This window comes from Eretmochelys imbricata, chromosome 7 (genome assembly GCF_965152235.1).
Source record: "Eretmochelys imbricata isolate rEreImb1 chromosome 7, rEreImb1.hap1, whole genome shotgun sequence".
Taxonomy (NCBI): domain Eukaryota; kingdom Metazoa; phylum Chordata; order Testudines; family Cheloniidae; genus Eretmochelys; species Eretmochelys imbricata.
This window is the reverse complement of record NC_135578.1, coordinates 67,368,661-67,392,777: the sequence shown is the minus strand read 5'-3', so window position 1 is coordinate 67,392,777 and position 24,117 is coordinate 67,368,661. Positions and strand designations below refer to the sequence as shown.

Below are 24,117 nucleotides of genomic sequence, written 5' to 3'. Positions count from 1 at the left end.
TTAGGATTTAAGATGGCTCCAAAACTGAAAATTCAGTGCAATGATCCCCAGATTAGGTACACAGCAGTACTTTTAAAGACATTAGGCAGAAAGAACAACGACTAGTAAAGGCAGTGTAGGCAAGAGCACCGGTCCAGGATTCAGAAAACCCGGGGTCTATTCCTGATTCTGCCACCAGCCTACCAGGTGATTTGGGGCAAGTCATTGCCCCTCTGTGCCTCAGTTTCTCTGTCTGTAAAATGGGGTAATCATAACCTTTGTAAAGTTATTTCAGATCTATGGATAAAAATCCCTACACAAGAGCTAGATATTACCACCACCTGTGATCAATACTATTTAATCCAGTAGAATTTTCAGCTGTCTAAAAGAGACTTAGCCACTAGCCAATATCTTTAAAAAGAAAGAAATTGTACTGCCAGGGAGATTTGTGGATTTAAAAACCCAAAACCTGTTAGACCATATGCTGAAAGTCATTATGTTCTTAATCGTTCACCCTCACTATTCCCACCCTAGACAGACTCCTAAAGGAGGAATAAACATGCACACGCCCACTTCTGTCTCAGGATCCCAGGCAGAGCAGTCCCCTCTTTTTCTTGCCCCATTTGCCTATGGTCAGGGTTCGAAGCTCTTCAACACATTCCATTCATGCTCAATATAAATAAATACAAGAATTAAAAGTTTTGGAGGCTTGGACTGCAGCCAGCTTGCCTGGTTAACTGGACCCTTTGTGGCGTTTGAGGGGTGTTTTTAAAAAGAGGAAGGAAAGAGCTCAGCTTAAAAATCTTGGCTCAGCTTTGGAGTATTTCCTCCAAGCGCTCTGGCTAAACCTCAGCACAAAAGCCTGGACTGGGAGGCTATGTAAACGGAGGAGGGACTCTGCATTGCTCCTCTCCTCCCGGACTAGGCAACATCCCCAGACAGAGCTTGGAGGCTTCGAAACCATGCTGTTCATTTGGACTCTGGCTTTTATTTTAGTGCTTCAGGAGCAAGATTTTTCAGGTAAGTGATTCCAAGCTTACAAGGAACAAACTGTAGGATAATTAACTTATTGGGTGAAGGGTTTGCATGGGGAAAAAAGTAGATAATTTCTTTGTATAGGTGCTGAAAGCAAGTCAACAAGGATTTTACGTGAAGATGACGTAGGTAGTGTTTGTAAAGCACTACATAAGTATTTTTTATATAGGAGAGGCTCATATTTTGTGCTATTAAAATGCATGTGAGCATTACAGCTCTAGTTAGAAATGTTACACAATAGGAGAAGTTTCATCACTCATGAAACATATCACTGAGCTATTGTCGAAGTTTAGAACCACATCCTCATGCTGCTTCTAATGCCCTGCGTGTTTATAATGATAGCTGTGGCAGTCTTAAAAATAATCTACACACAAAACCATCTTGAACTAACTCCACATCGGCAATGGGAGATCAATGTCCCAGGAGATCAGAAAGAAATCTACTTTGAATTTTCCATTAGTAATAACAAATTCTCTTTCTGGTGCTTTTGTAGTTATTGACTTTTACTTGTTCCTGAGCTGTCTAAGCACATAGCTCTAAGCATGTGGATACATGGTGAAGATGAGCCTAGAATAAGCACATAGACAGCACACTGGTATCTATGTTTAATTTTTATTACTAGTACATCTAGCTCTGGGCTACCCTCTAACAAAATTACAGCTGCTTTTATAGTGAGCACGGAAAATCTATTCTCAATCAAAATTTCCATTTGGCTGGTTCAAGGAGTTATAGTCCCCATGTATCCACAAATCTTGCATTGCTGAATGTTTGTTTTATGTGTTTTCTAATAGCTAGAGCCAATCATTTTTTCCTCTCCTCTTACTGCTTAACAGCACTTAACTTTTTGGATTTTATGACAAGTTAGCAGGTTTTCTTTACAACCAAAACAGTTCCTGAAAAACTAGTGGTACCTTTCCCCTCCCAAACCTAGGCCAACCTTCACTGTTATTGTACAAGCCTACATCTTTCAGAGATTATGCCAGCTTTCAGCCTAGATGGGTTTCCTTCACTTTATACGAGCTCATTACCCTTTCCTGCATTTTGTGACTTTCAAGTAGGACTGGCTGCAAAACAGCATTTGTGTTTCATCAAAGAGTCTGAAATGTTGAACTTTATTTTCATTCTGATCCAAACAAACATGAGCAAGACCACCCCAGAATAGCCAATAGACCAAGGTATCGATTGGGAGCAGGGGCCTGAACCTGGGCCTTACACATCTGAAGTGAGTACCCTAGTCATCAGGTTATGGGTATTCTGGGTCCTCTCTCTCCCCTCCCAACCTGAGAAAGTCTTGTCTGAACTAATACATTTCCACAAATTGGCATTTTCCACCAAAGTCACGGGTCTCTGAAAAATTCTCACCCTGCTCTACTGACAAGTAGCTTGATGAAGACTAGTGGTGGCATGGAGTCTCCTAGATTAACATGCACATACTCCCTACACTGTGCTTCACTATGGCGTGCTGGGCTATTCGATGGGGTTCTGTTGCTGCTGGGGTGTGCTAGGCCACCCAGTGCACTGCAATGGCTGCCCCCTCAGAACAACTGGCTCACTCAAGTACTCCAGCGTGATACCCCTATCTGGGCAGCTCTATAAAAGGTACTCAGTGGGCTGTTCTGAACTCAGTGCTGAACAACCCTTAGATCAGCAACCAGACTTGGATGCATAGGTGCCGACTTCCCCTCTGCCCGGTGGGTACTCGACACCCCATCCCCCCACCGCCCCTGGCCCCCACCCCTGCCCTGCCTCTTCCCACCTCTGCACCGCCCTCACCCCATCCCCCTTGCATCCCTTCCCAAAACTCCCTGCCCCTGCCCTGCCCCTTCTTCACCTCCTCCCCCCCGGAGCGTGCCACATCTCTGCTCCTCCCCCTCCCTCCCAGAAAGTCCTAAGTGCGGCCAAACAGCTGTCACGCGGTGCAGGGGCGGGAAGTGCTGGGAGGAATGGGGACACGGCGCGTTCAGGCGGGGAAAAGGAGGCAAGGGGGGGGGGAGGAGCTTGGCTGCCAGTGGGTACAGAGAACCTGCTAATTTTTCCCCCGTGGGTGCTCCAGCCCCGGAGCACCCACGGAGTCGGCGCCTATGCCTGGATGATCAGCATGCCTGAGCATTTGAGAGAGGAAAAACGGCTTCAGATCAGTCTATTCCTGCCAAGTCTGGCTGCATGCATCTTACAATTGCACAGTGATGTGCTTTGCATCCAGGAGTCTACACTCCACTGAATACATTACTCAGCAGGAGAAGCAAATCCATTGTTAAGATTTTAAGAGCATTTCCACTGTAAGCTAGATTTTTGTCCTCCATCCCTCATGTCATAAATCAGTTGTGAGTTAGTTCACATCCCCCAGTCACGGACATTTAATCTCCATATGCAAGTCCAGAAGCGCTGATACACAGATAACATATGCAGGGGTAACCTTTGGGTGGGCTAGAGTTTACTTCACTGTCCTTCTCCTACAGCCTAAAAAAACCCAACTCCCAGAGCAAAGCACATGGAGACCCAGAATTCAGTCACTGAGGATTTTCAGCAATGAATGCATAGAGTCTACACAATCAAATTCAAAAAGAATAATTAATTTAATTTAATAATTAATTTCATTTAGTAGCAATTTTACATAATCTTATAATGATAAAGCAACATAAATAATAACTTAAGTTTTACAACATAACATGGGTACTTTATAATCCACATATATTATCTTCACAGTTAGACAAAAATTAAATCTAAATAGGTCAGTCTCCACAGAAATGCAGTGAGAAGTAACTCCGAGTTCCCAAAAGCAAAGGTTGAGCACACCCAAGTCTGAGTTAGTCTTTCATCACCAACATCTACACAGTCTGCTGGGTCTAAAGCACTGCAACAGTGTCTTCTTTCCTCTTGCTTGTAGAAACTTCCAACGGAAATCCATGCAGACTCTTCCTCTGCTGAAGTCACTCAGTTAGCTAATCAGCTAACTAAGTATGTAGATAAAAGAAACCTGTGGCAAAACCCTTCAGAGTTGGGGGAAAACAGCCTGCTTTCTGCTCCTAGGTTCAGCTTTTCCCAGCCCACACAGGGCACATGGCATTTATAAAGCAGCTGCCCTGACTGCTTGCCCTCATGGAGTCTGAGTCTAGCTACAGGGAACTTATTGAGCATACCCAAAACTACCACACCCAATTCCAGAAACTTCTGGGTGTGGAGAGCTAATTGTGCATCTGCCTAGCAACAACGAACATGCAACACAAAAAACCTTCCAGGTGCCTTTTATGAAGTTCTAAGGCTACATATGTAACCTCGTTGAATACTTCCAGGATGGAGTCAAATGGTCAATATAGACTTGGAAGCTGTTATCTTTTCATACAATAGAGGTCCTGGAGACTACACACAGTATTAAGCAATCATATTTCTAGGAAAGATTGCTTGAACTATTTGTACTGTATAAAGCTTTTCTCTAACTGTTCAACCTCTAACTCTGAATGGAATTTTATCCTTTCCAGAAGAATAAAGAGAATCATGGCCTGTTGAAAAAAAAAAAACAAAAAAACAACGAACCAGACAACTCATTCCTACCCCCATAGATCTCTTTAAGAGATATCTTCCTATTAAGCACTTAGGTTACACAGGCATTGTTATCTGGGAGCTCTGATGGGGGAGGGAAAAGGAAGGTGGCACAATAGAGGGGTGTGTGTGTGTGTGTGTGTCTGGATACAGGGAGGGCTCTGAGCAGAATAAGATCATAAGAACTTAAGAACAGCCAGACTGGGTCAGACCAATGTTCCAGCTAGCCCAGTATCCTGTTTTCCAACAGCGGCCAATGCCAGGTGCTTCAGAGGGAACGAACAGAACAGATTATCTTCAAGCAATCCATCCCCCATCACCCATTCCCAGCTTCTGGCAAACAGAGGGTAGGCCACTTCAGAGCATCCCTGCCCATCCTGGCTAATAGCCATTGATGGACCTAACCTCCATGAACTTATCTAGTTCTTTTTTGAACCTTGTTATAGTCTTGGCCTTCACAACGTTCCCTATCAAAGAATTCCACAGGTTGACTGTGTGTTGTATGAAGAATCAGAGGTCTGAAGAAGGGGTCCAAGTAGGATTAGGCTCTTTACCAGATTTAATAAACCCTTCAAAAGTCCATGTTCCAGACTTTACATTCCATTAAGTGGAGTTTAGTTTATTACTAAATTCGTAAACTAGTCAAGTATTAAATGGAGCTCATAAAAGCCACATGTAACAATCTTAACTCCCAAGAAAGTCAGGGGTCACGTGGCATTTATAAACCCTATGCTGTTCAGCTGTATTTTTAAACAACTGTAGTTGATCTGCTCTGGCTGAAGGAAGCATTGGGTTTAAAATGCTCGAATCTTGCATATTGAATATATACAAGGCCCTACTTAACTAGCAATATTGCACATTCTGCAATATTAGGCTTCCACTGCATTTTTGACAGCGGGAGCCCCAGGCAGCAGAAAATCGCAGAAAAGGAATAGTGGACTTTATTACTGCAAATAAGGTCTAGTATTACTTTTCCACAATTTTCCATGGCTTGTCTACAACTCAGCCACAAATTTTTGACAATCATCCTGCAATTCAAGTAGAGCCTTAAATATACCATATTTACACCACATAGAATGATAGGAAAATGTAATCTGTCTCCCATCTACAGCAAGCTCTCAGGAGTAGCTAAGTACAGTCTGGAAAAAAATAAAACAAAGGAAATCTCCAGAGAGGCTGCAAAGACATAACTTACTCCCACTGTACTGTCCTATTTCTGAAACAAGCTACCTACTTTCACAAACAGCCCATACAAACTACATTCAGTATGGAGCTGACAAGTTAGCCCCAGAGACTCCTGGCATGAGAAGCTACAACAGCTTTCACTCTTCTATCTACTAGATCAGAGGTGGGCAAACTTTTTGGCCCAAGGGCCACATCGGGGAATAGAAATTGTATGGCGGGCCATGAATGCTCACAAAATTGGGGTTGGGGTGCGGGGTGTGTGTGTGAGGGCACTAGGGTGGGGCTAGGGATGAGGAGTTTGCGGTGTAGGAGGGTGCTCTGGGCTGGGCCCAAGGGGTTTGGAGAGTGGGAGGAGGATCAGGGCTGGGGCAGGGGTGCGGGAAGGGGTGCAGGTTCCGGCTGGGGGTGGGGATAAGAAGTTTGGGGTGCAGGAGGGCGCTCTAGGCTGAGATTGAGGGGTTTGGAGAGCTGGAGAGGGATCAGGGCCGGGATAGGGGCGTCGGGAAAGGTTCACGGGGGTGCTGGCTCCGAGTGGCGCTTACCTCAAGCAGCTCCCGGAAGCAGTGACATGTCCCTTCTCTGACTCCTACGCAGAGGCACGGCCAGGCGGCTTGGCACGCTGCCCCATCTGCAGGCATGGCCCCTGCAGCTCCCATTGAGTGAGTAGGAGCTGGAGCGGGGCCATGCCGCAGCTTCCAGGAGCTGCGTGGTTGGGCCCCCAACACATGCCCCGGCCTGAGCCACATGGTGCGGCCCCTGACACAGCTTAAAATGGTTTGCGGGCCAGATGCGGCCCACGGGCCGTAGTTTGCCCACACCTGTACTAGATACAGATTAAGAGATATGTCTCCTTAGGCCAAGAGACAATTTCTGTCTCCTTATCTACTGTGAGATAGATATGGTATAAAACCAACCTAGTTAAGCAACTGCCTAATGGAGTAGGTGTACCTTCTTTCTTGGGGTTCTTTTAAATTCAATTGCTTAACTAAAGAACAGGATTCAAGAGATCAATTTAGTTTTTTATACATCCTTAACAGCAGCAACTAATAATAATAATAAATAATAATAATAATATAGGATATAAGAAGTCAAAAATGGTACTGGACTATGATTTGGCTAAGAAATAAGAAAATTGGTTGATCTAACCATTCAGGTTTTCAGATCAAAGCACGTAACCACAATAGAAAAATAACTCATGTTCAGCCACTATATTGGTGACTTTCTTTTAGATTTTATGACTAATTGTTGCTCAGAACAGGGCCTCACTTGTGTCAATTGGTTATCAGCTCTGGTGTTGCTAACACAATATAGGAAAAACAAATCAAAGATAGATCACAAAACAATTCGGTCAGTTACTCACATGCCAGTTCACCAAAGTTTCCCTCCCAATGGATCTATGGGAGTCAACCCTCATTACCTATTTCCTAATTAATGATATTAGTCCTACAATCTGATTAACACTCCTACAGACTGAGTGCAGTTAAAAAAGCTTGCACCCTTGGACTCATTTCATATCTACATACACATAGGACTTGAAAGGCTGTGTGAAACCATTGACTACGGTAGACATGTATACTGTTCTATAATCCTAGTTAACAGTACCTTATTTAGTTTTAAAGCTACTTTACAGCAATCTCGAATGGAACTGGTTACAAAACAAGACACACCCTGTAACTCTGACAATCTTTAGAACATACACAGGAGCGCATATATTTCCTTACTAATTAGGTACTCTGTTTCAGGAACTGATCAATTAACTGATTTGGGTCATCACTCCAGAAAAAGTCTGTATATTACTTACCATTAGATTTTTGCTCAGTCACCAGTTTTCAGCTACATTATTGTATCAGGTGGAGTGAAGGATGGACACAAGTACAGTCTTTTCCCAATGTGCTAGTGGGCAACCCATATTGCTGAAAAATAGGAAGACAGTTAAACGTGCCTGTAACAGGGTCCATGACCCACCCCTCTTCCTGGGGCCCGCTTGCTGCCCCCAATAAGGCTCAGAGAGGCTTCAGGGTTGCGCAACACCCGTGTCTTTATTTACCGACAGTTATCCTACCACCAGCGTCTATCTATTTACAAGCTTTACAGGATGATCCAACCTCTTTTACAGGCAGAGTCAGCCTTCAGCTAGGAGGCCTCCAGTTCCCTCCCTGACTGACTTCTCCTTGGCTGCCCCCCTAGCTTCTGGCTCCCTCCCAGCCTTTATAGCCCTTGGCTTGTCAGGCCAGCAGGTGTTGCCAATCTTCAGGCCAGCACCAGGTGTTTTCCATCAGCCCCAATCTATTTCCCCTGATTGGAGCTGACTGAGCAGGGGCTAACTAGGTGCTTTTGCACCAGCACCCTGCTACAGTGCCTCTCCAAGATAAGCACTTGATGTCACCAGGAGGGCTCCAAGGTGGACAGCCCTGGACCACACAGTCTTCTCCCTTCAAGTTGTCTTTGGCTTTTGGGAAGCAATGTGCTGAAGGAGACAGGTAGTTTTATCCTATTTCTGCCGGGTGGCGCAACATGGTTCCTTTCCTTGGAAGTGCTGGCATGGGCAAATCAGATTGTTACTCACACTTCTTCTGAAGATTCAAAATGTCCAACCAAAAATGAGAGTCTTCCTCTCTCACCATCCAACCAGGGAATAAGACATCAGACACCCACCCCAGCTTAATGTTTTGTAGCAGCACTGATCACTCCAATGACTGAGTGCCTCAAACATCTGATTGGTCTTCTAAAAACTCTAATGTATAGTCGTACGAGTGCCACGGCATGCATCTTGTTCCCCTTCCAGATGAAGTCATGCAGATGCTGCTACCCACCGCCAGCTGCCTTGGACAAGTGCCAGCTGCAGTCTATAGAACACAGTGCCTCAGTCTCTAAAACAAACAAATTATATTTATAAAAAAAATAAAAAGTGAAAAAGAAAAGCACCTCTCCAAGGATATAGGCACCCATACCGTACGTTAAAAAAACAAATAAAGTTCAGCCATTTGAGGGAACATCAAACTCCCCTCCCCTTTCTGCTTTCCCCCCAAAGCCCACCTCTGCAGCCATTTGCACAAGCAGATTGGCAGCATGGCCTGGAGGTCAATAGTCTTGGGTTATTTTGGACCCAAGGGACGCATGTTCCAGAATCCAGGGCAGAGGACCTGTAACAGAGAATGTTGTACTGCCTGCCCCCTCTTTTAAATCACTGTTGTTGTACAGAACAAGGAAAAAGCTAGTCTCTCAAGTACCAATATCCTAGGGCTTCTCTACACAGTTGGTTAATGCACTCTATATGGTGGGTGGGGGAGGGTGATTTCTAAAGCACACTAATGTGTTGCACATTCATTGGTCTGGGTAGACCGTGCTAGTAAGCCCTAAAGGTTCCCCACTGCACTTTAATGTAGAAGCATTTCAAACAGCACCATATTAAAGCACACCAGCAGGGTCTGCATGGACCAGTTAGTGTGCAAACCATTAGTGCACTTGAGAAACCACACCTCTGTAGAGTGCATTACCCCCACTAAGTAGGCAAGCCCCTAAGACATGTAGGGCTTTATAGACCAAAGCCACAAAACCGGTGACACATGGACCACTGCATTCTATATCAGTATAAATCTTCAGACAGAAGCAAGTAGATGCCCCAGGTGGAGTGCATGGCAGTAATTCCATCATGGGGTGACAAAGGCATGGATCACAACAGCAAAATCTGCATCCAGATTAAATGGTTTCAATCTCCTGGACGGGTGCAGAGAGCAAAAAGTATCCTCGGACCCTGTTGCTTCTGATTTTGCCTCCAAACAAAATACGTAGCAGCACCAAACAATGTCAAACATGTGCACACAATGGCAGAAATGATGCCAAAAAGGAAAACTAAGAACTGGTTTTGTAGTGTGCCTATTTCTTATGTTGACTTTACCTCTATTATTAACTCATCTGGATACACAATGCATGGGAATTCCTTTTCTTGGTACTTCTCTTTTTCAAGGAAAGGCATTTAGCATTTATAGCAGGTACTGCATGAATAGCCCTGGAGATTGAAGTCTTAGAGATTACCTTTAAACTTTTTACAGTTAATGGGCAAATTCTTCCTCTCCAGTCTGCACTGCATACTTTATTTGTAAATTTGGGTCACTTGCTCTTTATAGAATTTGCAGCAATGTTCTGCACTGTAAGTTGGAGGAGAATCAAGTTACATTTGTGCACAAATATGCAAATCCTTGCACTACCTCTGGAATGGAGCACGCAGCCTATGTACAATATATACCATAAGCTCAAAACAATCTTTGCATGTAACTTATTACTGCACTGAGCCTCATCAATATAAATTCCTAAAATACAATAGCTGAACATTGTATCTTAACTGGCGGTTGGGGGTGTGCGGATAGTAGCAGACCCAGTTAGTGACACGAGTTCATCCAGTACCTCTAGCTCTGGAGATGTGAGCGTAATGGAGACTTGGGATTCATGGAAGGTGAGTGATGCCAATAGGTAAGACCCTAATGAGCAGTGATCCACATCACAAAATCACCATATATAGTCTACCAAATTAAGCACGGCAAACAGGGGCTCAGGGCAGAGCAGGATCAACTATCTGAAGCTTGCAGTGGGCCTATTTTTCACTAAACTTCCAGCTAACCACATCAGTCCCCATTTGTAAAGTGTATAATTTGCTAAGCTAACAAGCTCGAGTTTAAAGTGAGATACATTTTTTAAAGCGGAGCACAACACTGTATTTAGATATGGAATCATTTAAGCAGAGAAGGGCAAAGCCCTTGGGAGGTCAGGGCTTCTAGAAGCCTCTCAAATTGTTGTTTTGGTTCACCATGAACTTTTCCTAAACCCATTCTAACCTCCCCACAACCCCAAGGGAGATAGTCATTAAGGGACGCTTCTGCTATGTATCAGGACGAGAAGGATCCTTCCATTCAGTTGTACCCCTCCCCCTACCACACACACACACACGTGCTGTTATCTGCATCAGTTACACCCTTCCTCTCCCCTGTTATATTATTCCCTCTTCCCTTCCACCTTTTGGATATTTTCAAGTTCTCACACTTGTTATCTGGTTCCTGTTTTAGTCTCACTTGTCTGTCATTTAGCTTGCAGTCTGCTCTTTAATTTGATTTTTAACTCTCACTTTTCTCCCCCCCTCTTCCCCACACACACTTTCTTGAGCAGATCCCAAACCCGGTAACATTTCAAAGCCACAGTGGTGTTGAAATGGAGCATTGCAAGTGTTGCGGATTCATCCCTTTGAAGGTCAGAATAGACCATTATTGACTATTTAGCCTGACCTTTACAGACCACAGAACCCCACCTAGTAATTTCTGCAGCAAGCCCATAACTTCTGTTGAGCGAAAGCATATATTTTTAGAAAGATATCCAGTTTTCATGTAAAGACTACAAGTAATGGAGAATCCCCCACATCCCTAGGTAAGTTGTTCCAATCGTTATTTACTGTCTCTGTGTAAACAAACTTATTTCTAGTCTGAATTGGTCTAGCTTCAGCTTCCAACCATGGGACCTTATTATCCCTTCTTTTAGGCTGAAGAGCCAATTACTATCAGAAAGGTCTTCACCATGTAGCTACTTTAAGGCTGAGTTTGCTTATCCTTAATACTAAATCAAATTATAATGAAGTTCAGGGTTTTTGTCAAGTAAATAAAATTATCTAAAGCTTTCCACTTTCTGGCAGGGGAACAATAAGTGCCCTCTGTGAATTTGGAATTGAACCTCACACAGAGAGCATGTATGCAAATAGGCACACATTTAAGGGAAGGCATGTTTGGAAGATAATCACTACATGGATCAGAGTGGGCTCTGTATGTCATATATTTTTATTGGAGTCAATGACATTACTAAACTTAATCGCTTCATCCCCAGTGGAATTTTTCTTACTTGAACAGCTCCACTCCACCCTTGGCTACAGTCCAACAGTGCAACTGGCTGCTATATTTTAAGATAAACCAGAGAAAATTCTGCTTTGACATACATTCATACATCGGATTATTAAAGGATTAGATGTTGATTGAAGTGTCCTGTTAACAAGGTTGGCTAAATCTACACCTGAGTGTGGGCAGCAGTTGTACAAACTTCCCTTCCCACTAGTCTTCTGCACACAAATCAGTCTTGACCTATAACACGGTCATAGGCCTCTGTGTGCTGCAGTTTGTGCTTGCGTTAGAATAAGGACAGATGTTCTCAGGACTAGACTAGGAAGATCTTTTACTTGTGATTTGAACCAATAACATGACATCCTAAAGAAACAATGATCTTGGGAGTAACACAGGGTTTGTCCTCACTGCAGTGTCAACTCATGATGTAACTCGAGTGTTGTCCTTAACTCGCACAAAAAGCCATGTGTGGTGGTGCTTTTAACTCAAGATGGCTGAAGTGTCGGTGGTAAAGACTAAAGCTCAGATTAGCACAATTCGTCAGTGCTAACATGACCACTCTGCAGCATGGACACAAGCTATCGCCACTTGAGTGGCAGTAGGCCTCTAATCCCTTCTCACAATTCCCTCCATCTGCCCAGAAAGGACAAACAATGTCTCCCACAGTTCGCTGGAAAAGAATTCATAGAGCAGCTCAATTTACTGCAGTGCAAAGAACCATGGGACATGCCCCCAGAAGCCTTAGTGCCACACATGGGTGAGTGAGCAGCTCAAATGTTATTTCACAGTGTGGCTGTTCTCTCCGGAGCAAGGCTAACTCCAAAGGAATAGCTTGAGTGTAGATAACGAGTTAACTCTGCAGTGAAGACATACCCACAGAGGGGTGCAAGTAGATTTTGTTGTTGTTGTTTAGTTTGCTATATCACAGCCAGCTTTTGAAAGCAATTACAAGAAATTATGGTTACAACTGGGATTAGACTGGCCCATATGGAGGTCTACAGCTGTGAGAGCTTCCCTACATGTCATCAAGCAAAAAGTTTCAGCTGATGAGCCACATTATGTCTAAAATCGCTGTGTAACCCAATATCAAACGTACACATTATCATTTACTGGTACAACATGGCAAACATTCAACCCATTACTGAAAGTTATGGGCCTGATTCTCTCGGTCATCGAGTGCAGTCATTTACATGAGTTCAGTTCTCCCCCAGCTATAGTAACAGTGGACAAGGCACATGTGGCTGCTGGTGTTTCAGCAACCACACCACACAAACCTGGTGCTTCACACTGGCCACCAGCTGGAGCTCTGTCTCCATCACTCAGATGAATTAACAGTTAATTACTGTAACCATCCCCTATAAAAAGGCGAAGTCCTGTCCTCTAGGGATGGAAAAGACCGACTAGATCAGAGTCCATCCCAAAGTACTCCATTTCTTTCCTACATATCCATGAAAGATTTTTGTTAGCAGTTGATTAAGAGATTTACCAATTTCCTGGTCCCTCTATTAGTTATGGGCTATACCACACAAGGAATTTAAAGTTATTCAACTCATTGGCATAGACAATTCAGTACTTTTAATCAAGAGAAAGGGAAAGGGGGAAAAGGACAGCACAGTGCATGTAGCAGCCTTTTAAAGTTTCCAAGTGCATATACAATGGTCATAGAAATTGTAAGTAACTCTTGATAACACACGAACGTAGTTACCCTGTTACTGCAAAAAGGCTAATTTTTCTGAAGAATAAGCCCTCTTTCTTAATTAATAGCCTATTTAGCATAGAGTTTTAAAAACCGTTTGAATATTAAGATGTCAACCTTCAGAGTGAGTAGTTTGGGTTTTAAGAGTCTGCTTAGCATTTCACTTGCAAAAAGTAGACTGTAGCCCAGGGGTCTTGGACTTGAAGTTTGGAGAGGAATTTGGCCCACTACGACTGATTTTTCCTCCAGATTGAAACGTTATTGCAAAACGTCTGAGCGATCTAGTCTGTTAAGTAAATACAACTGCTTGGAAGACAAGATCGTTACGTCAAAGTTTTGTCCCTTGGAGAATAGCCTGACAGCCAGACGTCAATCCTACACATACCTAAATTTCCAAGATTGACTAGTGATTGAGTGCCTAATTTGAAACACTTTCCCACCCTCTGAAAACCAGGCCTATCAAATTAAGCTATCAAATTGAGCACCCCCCCAAAATAAAAAAAATCACGTGTTATTTTTGAAAACGTAGTCATCTATGTCATAGCGTATAAACTCTACATAGCACAGTACAAAAGCAGGTGGCCTTCACGAGTTCTTTATTATAAACTGCCCATCAAGATTTTACTCAGAGTGGGTGTGTAGATTCTACTGCACTTCTAATCAGAGTTTTCTCACGTGACTTTTCTAGAATAGTAGAGCATGTGCATGGGAACACCTGAACCGTTCAGGTGTGCTTTGTCTACACAGGAACGACTTGTAGCTGACTTATTCTTGGCCTAGCTCGTCTTAGCTTGTTACAGTTGCACTCTCCCCCACCCACAGCTTATTCCTGAAAAAGCTCCATAAAAACCACACCAGAGGAATCGGAGTTTCAGAACCACCTTTAGATTTAATTCTTACCCAGCTATCTTGAGACACTCTTTGTATTACGCTCTTTGACTGTCCTCTTACTTGATCTCCCAGTGAAATGTACCTGCCCTACTTTGGGAGGACTGCTGACTCGTCCTGGCCCTGGCCCTGGCCCCCTCCCCCCGCCCCCTCCCAGTGCTCACCTGCTGAGAGCAGCACTCAGGCCAAGCAGCGTCATGTTGAGGTGCCGCCTATAGAACAGAATCTCACAGGCACCCGGATAGACAAGGCAAAGTAAAGACAAAAGCTGGTTCTTTGAAGAAGGCCTAATTGTACCATCCCTGCTTCTAACTCCCATTTTGCCACATCGTAGTCAGCAGTATTCTCCATGGCTGCCAAGAGCTTATCTACACCTACCTGGGGATCAACGTGTGGCAGTTGATGCATTGAGTCTAGTGAAGACCCGCTAAAGCGACCACGGATCGCTCTCCCATCGACTCCTGTACTCCACCAGATCAAAAAGAGTAAGGGGAGTCAATGGGAGAGCGTCTCCCATTGACATAGCGTAGTGTGGACTCCACCGTAAGTAGATCTAAGCTATGTCGACTTGAGTTACACTATTCTCGTCGCTCAAATTGCGTATCTTAGATCGACTTTTCCCTGTAGCGTAGGCAAGGCCTAAGTCGGGGCCAAGATGTAAGGAAATCTCGTGGTTCCAGGCACTGCAGACTGTTGGAGGAATTAGAGAAGCAGAGAGAACCCCAATATCAGAGTCAGTGTCCAGCAGCACAAGTGTCCAGCAGTGTCCATTCATGCCAATAGAGCCCTGTGTTTTCTATAACCTACATGAACGTTATAAGGATCATAATGAGAGGAGGCAGCATTGGCTAAACACTAACTTCCTTGCATTCTGTTTCCATAAAGCGAGCAAACTTAAATGAATCTGGCACTTAAAGCTGACCAAAGGGTACTTTAACAAATGTACACACTGGATGCTGGGTCCCTACTCAAACCTTCCCCATATCCTCCTGATCCAGCCACCTACCATTAGGTTATCGCAGCACTCAACACTAAAGAGAATAATATTCCATTGTGGGATTTTTACACGGGGTTACCTTCCTGTATTTGCTGTACTAAGCTCAGAACAAGAGCATTCAGTATGCATCAGAGGTTATAGATGTCAATATTCCTTTCCATTTTCATGAATACCACACATTTTACTTTTACAGCATTTACCCACTGTGGTTAAACCTGGGGAAGTTCTTAACAAGCTGAATTAGAAACTGTTTCCTTCACATCTGACCTGCCGCTATGCTCTGTTAATAAATCAACTTTGCTAATGAGAACACTGCATATCTGAGAATCATACATGTAACTTCTGAAAAGAATAGCAGCAGGCAAGGTACGCATGCAATTCTCCTTGACCGAGGTCTTCTAGACAGGAAAGGCTGCAACTCAGCATGCTGCTGAATCAGATCAGTCTTAAATCTGTAAATATTGGAGCGGGAGAGAGATTTTATTAGCCTCTCTCAGTAGAATGGAGCTTACCCCATTATGATAGTCTTGCATAACTGTCATGACAAATTACTGTTTCATAACTGATCTATGCAGTCAGTTCTTATAGCCAGACTTCCTTTTTACTTGTAGTTAAGATAGCATAAAAATGTTTCCAGATCAATAGTAGCAACAAAATATTGATGACTGTAGTGTTCTGTATCCATTTGCAGAATACTGAGTAGCTATGTACAAGCCAAATTCCAGCAGTCCTTGCTGAGAGTTAAATTGGCATATTGCTGTAGTAGGATTCAGTCCCAGCAACGCCACCTATTGGTGAATTCACTGAAACAAATCAAAATCTACCTTCAAAGAGAAGATTGGAAATGGTATCTATTTAAGCATTGACTAACCCATTTTAAAATAAAGATCAAATCACATTGTAGATTAGAAAAAAAATAATCTAGCTTCAGAAAATGTCTTCTTTTATCTGCGACACTCCAGCCTAGTGAATAAAGCGGGGTGGGGGGCGGGGGGAGGGAACAGGGACACAGTAAATGTGATATAACTGGATTCTAGTAAGGCTTTTTGACACAGGCCCACATAACATTTTTATAAGCAAACAAGGGAAATGGGGTCGAGATGAAATTCCTATAAGATGGGTGCACAGCTAGTTGAAAGACTGTACTCACAGCATAGTTATCAATGATTCACTGTCAACCTGGGAGAGAGGATCTAGTGGAGTCTTGCCTGGGTTCAGGCCTGAGTGTGGTATTATTCAATATTTTCATTAATGACTTGGACAAAGTGGTGAGTATGCTTATAAAATCTGCGTATTACACTGAACTTGGAAAGGTTGCAAGCACTTGTGAGGACAGGATTAGAATTCAAAATGATCTTGACAAATTGGAGAATTGGTCTGAAATCAACAAGATGAAACTCAGTAAAGACAAGTGCAAAGTACTTCACTTAGGAAGAAGGAAAAAAAAATCAAATGCACTACTGCAGAAATAGAGAATAACTTTTAGGCAGTAGTAGTACTGAAGAAGATCTGGGGGTTATAGAGGATCTCAAGTGGAATGAGTCAAGAATGTGATGCAGCTGCAAAAAAAAAAAAAAAAAATCCAATCATCATTTGGCAGTGGGTTAACAGGGGTGTCATATGGAAGATGTGGGAGGTAATTGTCCCACTCTACTCCACACTGATGAGGCCTCAGCTGGAGTAATGGGTCCAATTCTGGGCACCACACTTTAGGAAACATGTGGTCAAATTAATGAGAGTCCAGAGGAGAGCAATAAAATGATAAAAGATTTATGACCTATGCAGAAAGGTTAAAAACCTGGGTATGTTTAGTCTTGAGAAAAGATGACTGGGGGTGGGGGGAAGCTGATAAGTCTTCAAATACGTTAAGGGTGGTATGTATAAAGAGAACAGACAATCAATTGTTCTTGTCCTACTTTCACTGGACCCAGAGAAGTAATGGATTTAATCTGCCGCAAGGGAGATTTAGGTTAGATATTATGAAAAACTTTCAAACAGTGAAGGTAATTAAAGTCTGGAATAGGGTTCCCAGGGAAGTTATGGAATCCCCATCACTGAAGGATTTTAAAAGACAGGTTGAACAAACACCTTGCAGGGATGGTCTAGGTTTATTTGGTCCTGCCACAGCACAGGGGGCTGGACTTGCTGACCTCTTGAGGTCACTTCTAGCCCTACATTTCTAAGATTCTGTTCAAGGGACAACTTTTAGTGCAACAATTGTGGCTCTTAGCCACTTTATAACTGTACTTAAGAAATTCAATAGAATATTCATCAGCTAATGTATATTTTGTACCCATTTCCCCTCTCCACAGTTTGTAGTAGAGCGGGGGGTGGTGGGAGGTGGGGATGGAAAAGGTGGCTCAGCACTTATAGATATTGATAGAAAAAACTCCCAATGAGTTCCATGAGCGTTAGCGAACAAGCATCTTGTAACAGTGACACATTCTGCTATTAAAAAGGGCATGATCTATTTCTTTAGTGTTTGTCAGTTATCTTTTTAATAGGAGGTTCTTAAAATTAACTCATTATTATTTGTTTAAGGCCAGAAAGGATGCCTAGATCATTTACTCTGACATCCCACATACCACTGTCTACCAATGCCATCCAGCACCCACACACTGAACCCAACAACAGAAGTGAGACCAAAGGAAAGGAGACGCTCTGGGTCCTGTACAAACACAGAGACAATCCCATCCCAAAGACCTTAAAAGTAAAAATAGACAAGATGTGTGGGGTGTATTAATTTGCTCACAGCAGATCAGTGGCAGAGCCGGAAATAGAACACTGGTCTCTTAGCTCACACCCTTTTCCACAGGACTGTCCTGCATCCTATCCTTTCACATTCAGCATTCCCAGCTGAAATGCTTGTGTCTTTGGAGGTACCGTTAGTTATGAATTTTGTTAAGAACTGATAGGGTTTTAGTAAGCCTTTGTGTAAAATCCTAATGCAGCAGTGCATAACAGACATGAAAGAATTATTAAAGCGAATTCATCATGAGACGGCGACATTAATGAATGAATGCTGGCAGACTCCTAACCCATACCCATGGTCCTCTCAGAGGCTACAGACAAGAAAATGAAAAGTGCACTAATATGAAGTGAAAGGAGCTCATTAGTGCCCTCAGTCAAGTCTCTGAGTAAATCAGGAGGAAGAGCAATGCAAACAATCAACAGCACTACTAAGCAGATAAACAAAGATTAACCGCATTGTAAACAGCCCCACAGACACACCATTTGTCAACAAAACATCATTTGTACACGTCTTGATTATTTCTCCTCCCTGCTGTGAAACTAGAAAAACAGACACATGTTCAATGGCAACAGGCATCACCAAACAGATAGTTGTATCCCTTCAAGCAGCGTAAGCAAACAGGCCTGCCCTTCCAGGCCAGGGTACACCACTTTCCTTTAGTGAAAGGCTAGTACAGAGTCAGGTGGAAGGACAGCTGCACCTCTTTGACCATCAGGATATACATTAGTAGAGATACAGCAATGTTATGGAAAGCACAGAATATGCATATAACAAGGGCTACATGTCAAGGAAGAAAATCAATGGTCTCAAAAAGCGTACAGCTTGATCCCAACAACCCCAGTGTGTGTACCACAACATAACACCTTAGGGACTGGTTTAGGGGGCTTACTTATTAGGACCACAGGTTCAAAATCTTATGTTGGTGTTTCATTGCATTCTCTTTAACATCCCAAGAGCCCTTCAGTCGTTAGAACTCCAAGCTGGGCTGCCTGATGAAAGGTCATCAACTGTTAGCAGTAGCAAAGCCCTGTCACATGACTGTAATGGTTTCCACAGCTGCCGCAGATCCTGTCAGCATACTACCTGGAAGTTCAGGAAGGAGCGATTGGTGCAATGAACACAACACAATCCATAGGCGCTTAGATGTGATCGAAGAGGTAAGAACTGCTGCCACCTGACCCCAAACCAGAGCTTTGTCCGAATAGGCTGACCAAAAAGGTGGGGCAAGAGGCCACATTTTCAGGCACTTTTCCTTCCCAGATTCAGTTTAGCCAGGCCAGTGTTCTTGCCCTATCTGCAGCAGAACTAAGTGCTTAAAGGCAGGAGATAAAATCTTGGTGCCACTGAAGTCAATAGGAATTTTGCCACTGACTTCAGAGGAGCCAGGATTTCACCCATAGTACATCTGTAGGTTGCTGGACCAGAGCTTCCATAGAGATTAGGCTGGACCTGAGAGAAAAGAGAAGGGGCATCTCTTTCCATGCAGTTGTTTAGTTGGTTTAGTCATCATGTGTTATATCAAGGGTACATTTATAGCACTTAATTCTTCATTAAGTACTACAAACATGTTACAGACTGGAGCAGTATGGGTCATAGATGGTCATATGCCCCTCAAAAGAAGGTGTTTCAGATAAGTTATTGAAACTGGGGACCTACTTCCAGAGAACCCCCTCATAGCACAGGGTGGCGCTGCAGCATTCCTACCCCAGGTTTGTATATCTCTTCTAGGGATTCACATGGCTTGGCCCTTCAAGTGGATCACCACCACCTTCACCAATAGTCCTACATTACATAAATTTACACAATTCTTCTATCCCTCCCAGGCTCAACCCTGTTCTTCTGAGCCTTCACTAGAGCGCCGATTCCCTGAGCTATTCCCTCCTGGGAATCCAAGCACAACAGAAACCAAAATGGGCTTCCATCCCACCTGGGCTTCAGCTGATTTAAATCGAGTCTCTCTCCCTCCTTACTAGAGCGCTGCTACACAGGATTTTCCCTCACAGAGAGCCTACATCTCCCCTGGAGCAGAAGAAGTCACTCTCCACTTCTTCCTCTCCCTCAGCTCCGTGGTCCTCTACAGGAACACTGGCCCCCAGGGCTGCCTTCCTGGAACCTGGCCTGGTCAATGACTTATCTGAAACACCTTCTTCTGAGGGGCATATGACCATCTATGGCTAGTTCCTTTGTTCCAGGGCTCACTACAGGAACTAGCCACACCCCTATAGCGCTTTCTAATAGGCCCACCTCTGCTCGCTTCATCCCTTCTTAAAAATCCTACAGCCTGCACAGGTGTGGCATGGGAGGGCATTGCTAATAGAAAAGGGCTGGCCCCACGCCTCCTGGCCTGTAAAGGGCAGGTCACACCTGTTGTATCCATGGTTAAAGATCATATTAACTTATTAGGTTCAACCCCTGATTAACTATTTACTAAGAGTTCACTCATTCACCCTTTATAAAAATCTAATCTTCAACATGCCAATCCCAGCTTCTTAGTGCTTCAAAATATAGGCTGCAAACAGAATTTCTTTGAATATTGGATTGTCCCAGGACAGGACTAGTCCACCCTACCCCTCGAATTCAACTTCAAACCCAGAGAGTTTCCACTCTTAACCCCCACCCCCATTCTTCCCAAAAAGTCTGCAGCGAAGAAGATTGCTTGTGCAGTACGGCTGGAAGGTTAACAAGGCCATTACCTATTTCCAGGTGCTAGACTGGAGAAAAGCCTATGGCAAAAGACTGTGTGTCCACATCAGTGCTGCTGGCTGAGGTGTCAAACTTATGACTGGGTTCATATTGTAGCTCACAGCACTGATATTTAATTGCTCCTAGTGCCCAGCCAAAGCTGTCACATCAGATCATTATTAGCTGTGAGAGAACATTAACACAAGTTCCTTGCAGACTTCATGGCTGAAGGAGGAGGCTGGGCTACTGCAGATGCTTAAAACCCAAATAAAGGCAGTGAATGGATTTCTAGTCAAGTTGGGCCCTTTAGGGTCTTGCCATAGTGTAGGAAGCATCTGCAATACAAGCTTTATGTTCAGCACCCAAGTGTTTTCAATAAGCACACGCGCTGGCTCCTAATCTGCCTTTTCTCAGTTCTTAACAGGCAGTCCCTCCCCCTGGCACCTCTGACCCAGCTTCTCCATTGGTTGGGTTTTCCTGGGTGCTTTGCTGGCTCAGACAAACACATCCTTTCTAACCCGTCCTCCAAAAGCCAACATTACACACAACTCAGTTTATTGACCTGCTACATGTAAAAAACAAAAATTTAATGAAGTGTGAAGGTTTAATCTCTCATGGCCACCAGAGGTCAGTATGACACAAAAGTTATTAAACCAACAGGCAGTTCAACTGATTAGAAGACTACAGGACTGAAACACAGTTGTAGCTCACGTCCTGACCCTCAGTTACCTATTTTACCAGCAAGCTGGGTAGTCTTTCCCCTCCATCCTATCCTGACTTCCCTGCCTCTGTTTTTATTAGCAGGTAGAAAAAACAGTCGAGTATCTTGAGTCAGAAGTGAAGACGTTACTGAAGGACATCAGTGAAACAGCATGGAGTGCCCCAATTGCTCCTGGAATCCCCCTCATGGACATTTTTGATGGTCAGTATCTCCTAGGGATAGTTTGTAGGAAGGTCAGCAATAGTTTTTGTTGTGCTACACCAAAGTGTCCATTTTTCCCCCCCAAGTTGTAGCCCCACATATAGTCTTTTGAAAATCACTGGAAAGATTACATTTTTGGTAGCTTGAGTTTACTTTTGAAATGCAGAGCTTGAACACCAAATGCATGCATGCATGAAGAGCATCTGCAAACCAACATGCCCAGAGAGGTGAAGTGACTTCTACAAGGTGACACTGCAATACACGATTTTGCATAGAACTCATCACTTTAGTAGCTGAGTACCTGCCAGTCATGCATTAAGTGAAGTGACTAATATTTGTCACATGTAGTTTGTTCTCTCTCCCATTCACTCTTCAAAGGAAAAAAAACCTGTGCTTGGAATATAGGATTTTGTTTTGGTGAGGTTTTTGGTTATTTAATGTACACACGGCTGGGTGTTTTGAGAAGGTAGGTTGCAGAAGTGTGCCTTGCACGGGCACATGGAGCCCAAGGTTTATGATGGACCTTGGTTCGTGTGGAAGTTCATTCCAGTGCCTCAGCCCCCCTGAGAAACCTGTCTCCAGGTCAGCATCAAGAGCTAGGTTTAGGACCAAGGGCTCCTGCATCCCAGTCCAGTGCCTATTCATTATACCATGCTGTCTCTCCTTTAACCACAGTTACTGATCAGTACTGAATGCTCTCCCCTACCTTAGCTACACGTTTTTCCAAAAATGAAAACGTTTGAGGGACTATAAAATGGAAGTCAGATGTAACCTGATTTGTAGAATTAGGAAAGAAGACAGTGTTATTTATATTTTACAAGGTACAGTATATACTAGGGAGGTGTGGGGGAAAGGGAAGAAATTGTTGAATTATCAAGAATTGTAGAGAGACTGCAGGGGTCTTCCCTCTGTGACTCAATGAATCAGTAGAGCCTCTCTCATACTTAGCAGAGCCACTCTCTTATTTGTTCTTTAAAGTGTCAAAAAACTCACACATGTGAAGTATCTATTTCGCCTTCATATCACCAAAAATATCATCAAACCTTCTCCCCACAGATGCCAGCTGAGCACCAGGACAATGGAAGAGAACAGAATTTAATAATATTCCACAGTATGGTTGTCTCAGACAGTTGCACTTTGTTGCTTTAATATGCCTTGTAGGATTTCTAGAGATTGAAGAGGGATGAAGAACACTGAGAAGTCAATTACTTTGTGTTTGTGCTTTTTAATAAAAAGAATTGCTTTTCAGACATCGTTGTAAAGCTTTATCTTACAAGCAATCTAGACCCCACAGTGGACGAAACGTGCATTTGGAAGGTGAGATTTTCAAAGATCCCCTGACATCAGCAGTTTTGAAAATTTCAGCCTGATCCTTTCTCCTTATTACCTGGGCCAGATCACACCTGACAAACTCAACTACCACAATCTCAAAGTCCAGGAAGTGGCTGTTACTCCTTTCTACCTAAGAATTCAGCTCTTGTCACCAGTGTGTACTGGTGGAGACATGTATTCAATTATGACTTCCGTTCAGAATTTTCTTAACACACTCCTAGACTGGTCTGACAGAACTAGGGGTGTTCTGAATTGGTATACAAGTACATCCCTACCTTTGCCTGAAATGCGAGTGGCATATCCATATCTGAAGCTAGAATGTTGGATACAGTAGGAGGTAACAAACTGGAAGTGCAGTCACATTATTGTAACAGCCTCACACTGCTTGCCTTGGCTTTTTTGTGGTGAACTGATTCCAAGGCCAAAGATGGAGGCATTCGCAGCAACTAAAACTCTAAAGGCTGAAGGCCAAGGAGCTTATTAGGTGAAGGTAAATTTATTCCCCAGACTATTCTGAGGAAGGTTTTACTAGGCAAAGGTTAAGACTAATTGAGCTGTAAAACCACGGTAGGCAAAGCAGGTTTTTTTAAAAAAAAAAAAAAGTTTGAAGTCATTTGCCTCCCGTCCCATCCCTAGCCAGGCTCCTCTCCCCAGAACAACACCAATAGGTATTTGCTTACATGTTGTTTCAAACCTGAATTTGGAAGGCCTAGGCTTCTCCCAGTGTAAACAAAGTAATTTATCCTAGGAACAGGCGCCTGGCTGAGTTTTAGTAGATAAAAGTGGAAGGAACAAGATCAGAGAACATGGCTTTGCATTTTCTCTAAATCTTTCCCTTTCCCTCACCTCCTACTCTCTTGAAAATTTAAGCATTTTCCTTCTTTGGGAGTGACAAGATGAAGAGGCATTCATGTTGTGGCAAAAGGTCTGACAATTCAGAGCGTTACAGGAGCCAATCATAGAAGAGATGAGTCAGAGTAGAGAGATTTGCATATTTGGTACATGCCTACTGAGAAAAAACAGAGCATTGATTAAACAAGTCAAAACACCCACATCTAATCAGTGTGCGAGAAATTGCATAAGAAAAGAAAAACAGAATAGCTATGCAAAATTAGCAAGGCACTGCCATTGGCTAGAACAGTTCTGTTTGTGGATGATCCTTACTCAGTTCCAGCAGAATGTTTCCATCTAAGTCCCAAGTAATGTGGTTTAACTGAGTCAAAACACAAAATG

At 43.4% G+C, this 24,117-nt stretch overlaps 1 protein-coding gene across 1 annotated transcript; it reads left to right on the top strand.

The window, feature by feature from the left end:
* The first annotated feature begins 854 nt into the window (after positions 1-854).
* PLAC9 (placenta associated 9) lies at positions 855-22,795 on the top strand. Its single transcript, XM_077821133.1, has 4 exons — positions 855-999; positions 19,005-19,105; positions 21,432-21,552; positions 22,609-22,795. Exons 1-4 carry the CDS (start codon positions 942-944, stop codon positions 22,617-22,619), a joined length of 291 nt encoding a protein of 96 aa, XP_077677259.1. The 5' UTR covers positions 855-941; the 3' UTR covers positions 22,620-22,795.
* The last annotated feature ends 1,322 nt before the right edge of the window (positions 22,796-24,117 follow it).

Excerpts from the sequence above, each read along its gene's own strand:
- PLAC9 (XM_077821133.1), top strand. The coding sequence starts at position 942 with ATGCTGTTCATTTGGACTCTGGCTTTTATTTTAGTGCTTCAGGAGCAA. Across the intron at positions 1,000-19,004 it reads TCAGGAGCAAGATTTTTCAG|CTGCCGCAGATCCTGTCAGC; the intron begins GTAAGTGATTCC and ends TGGTTTCCACAG. Across the intron at positions 19,106-21,431 it reads GCTTAGATGTGATCGAAGAG|CAGGTAGAAAAAACAGTCGA; the intron begins GTAAGAACTGCT and ends TGTTTTTATTAG.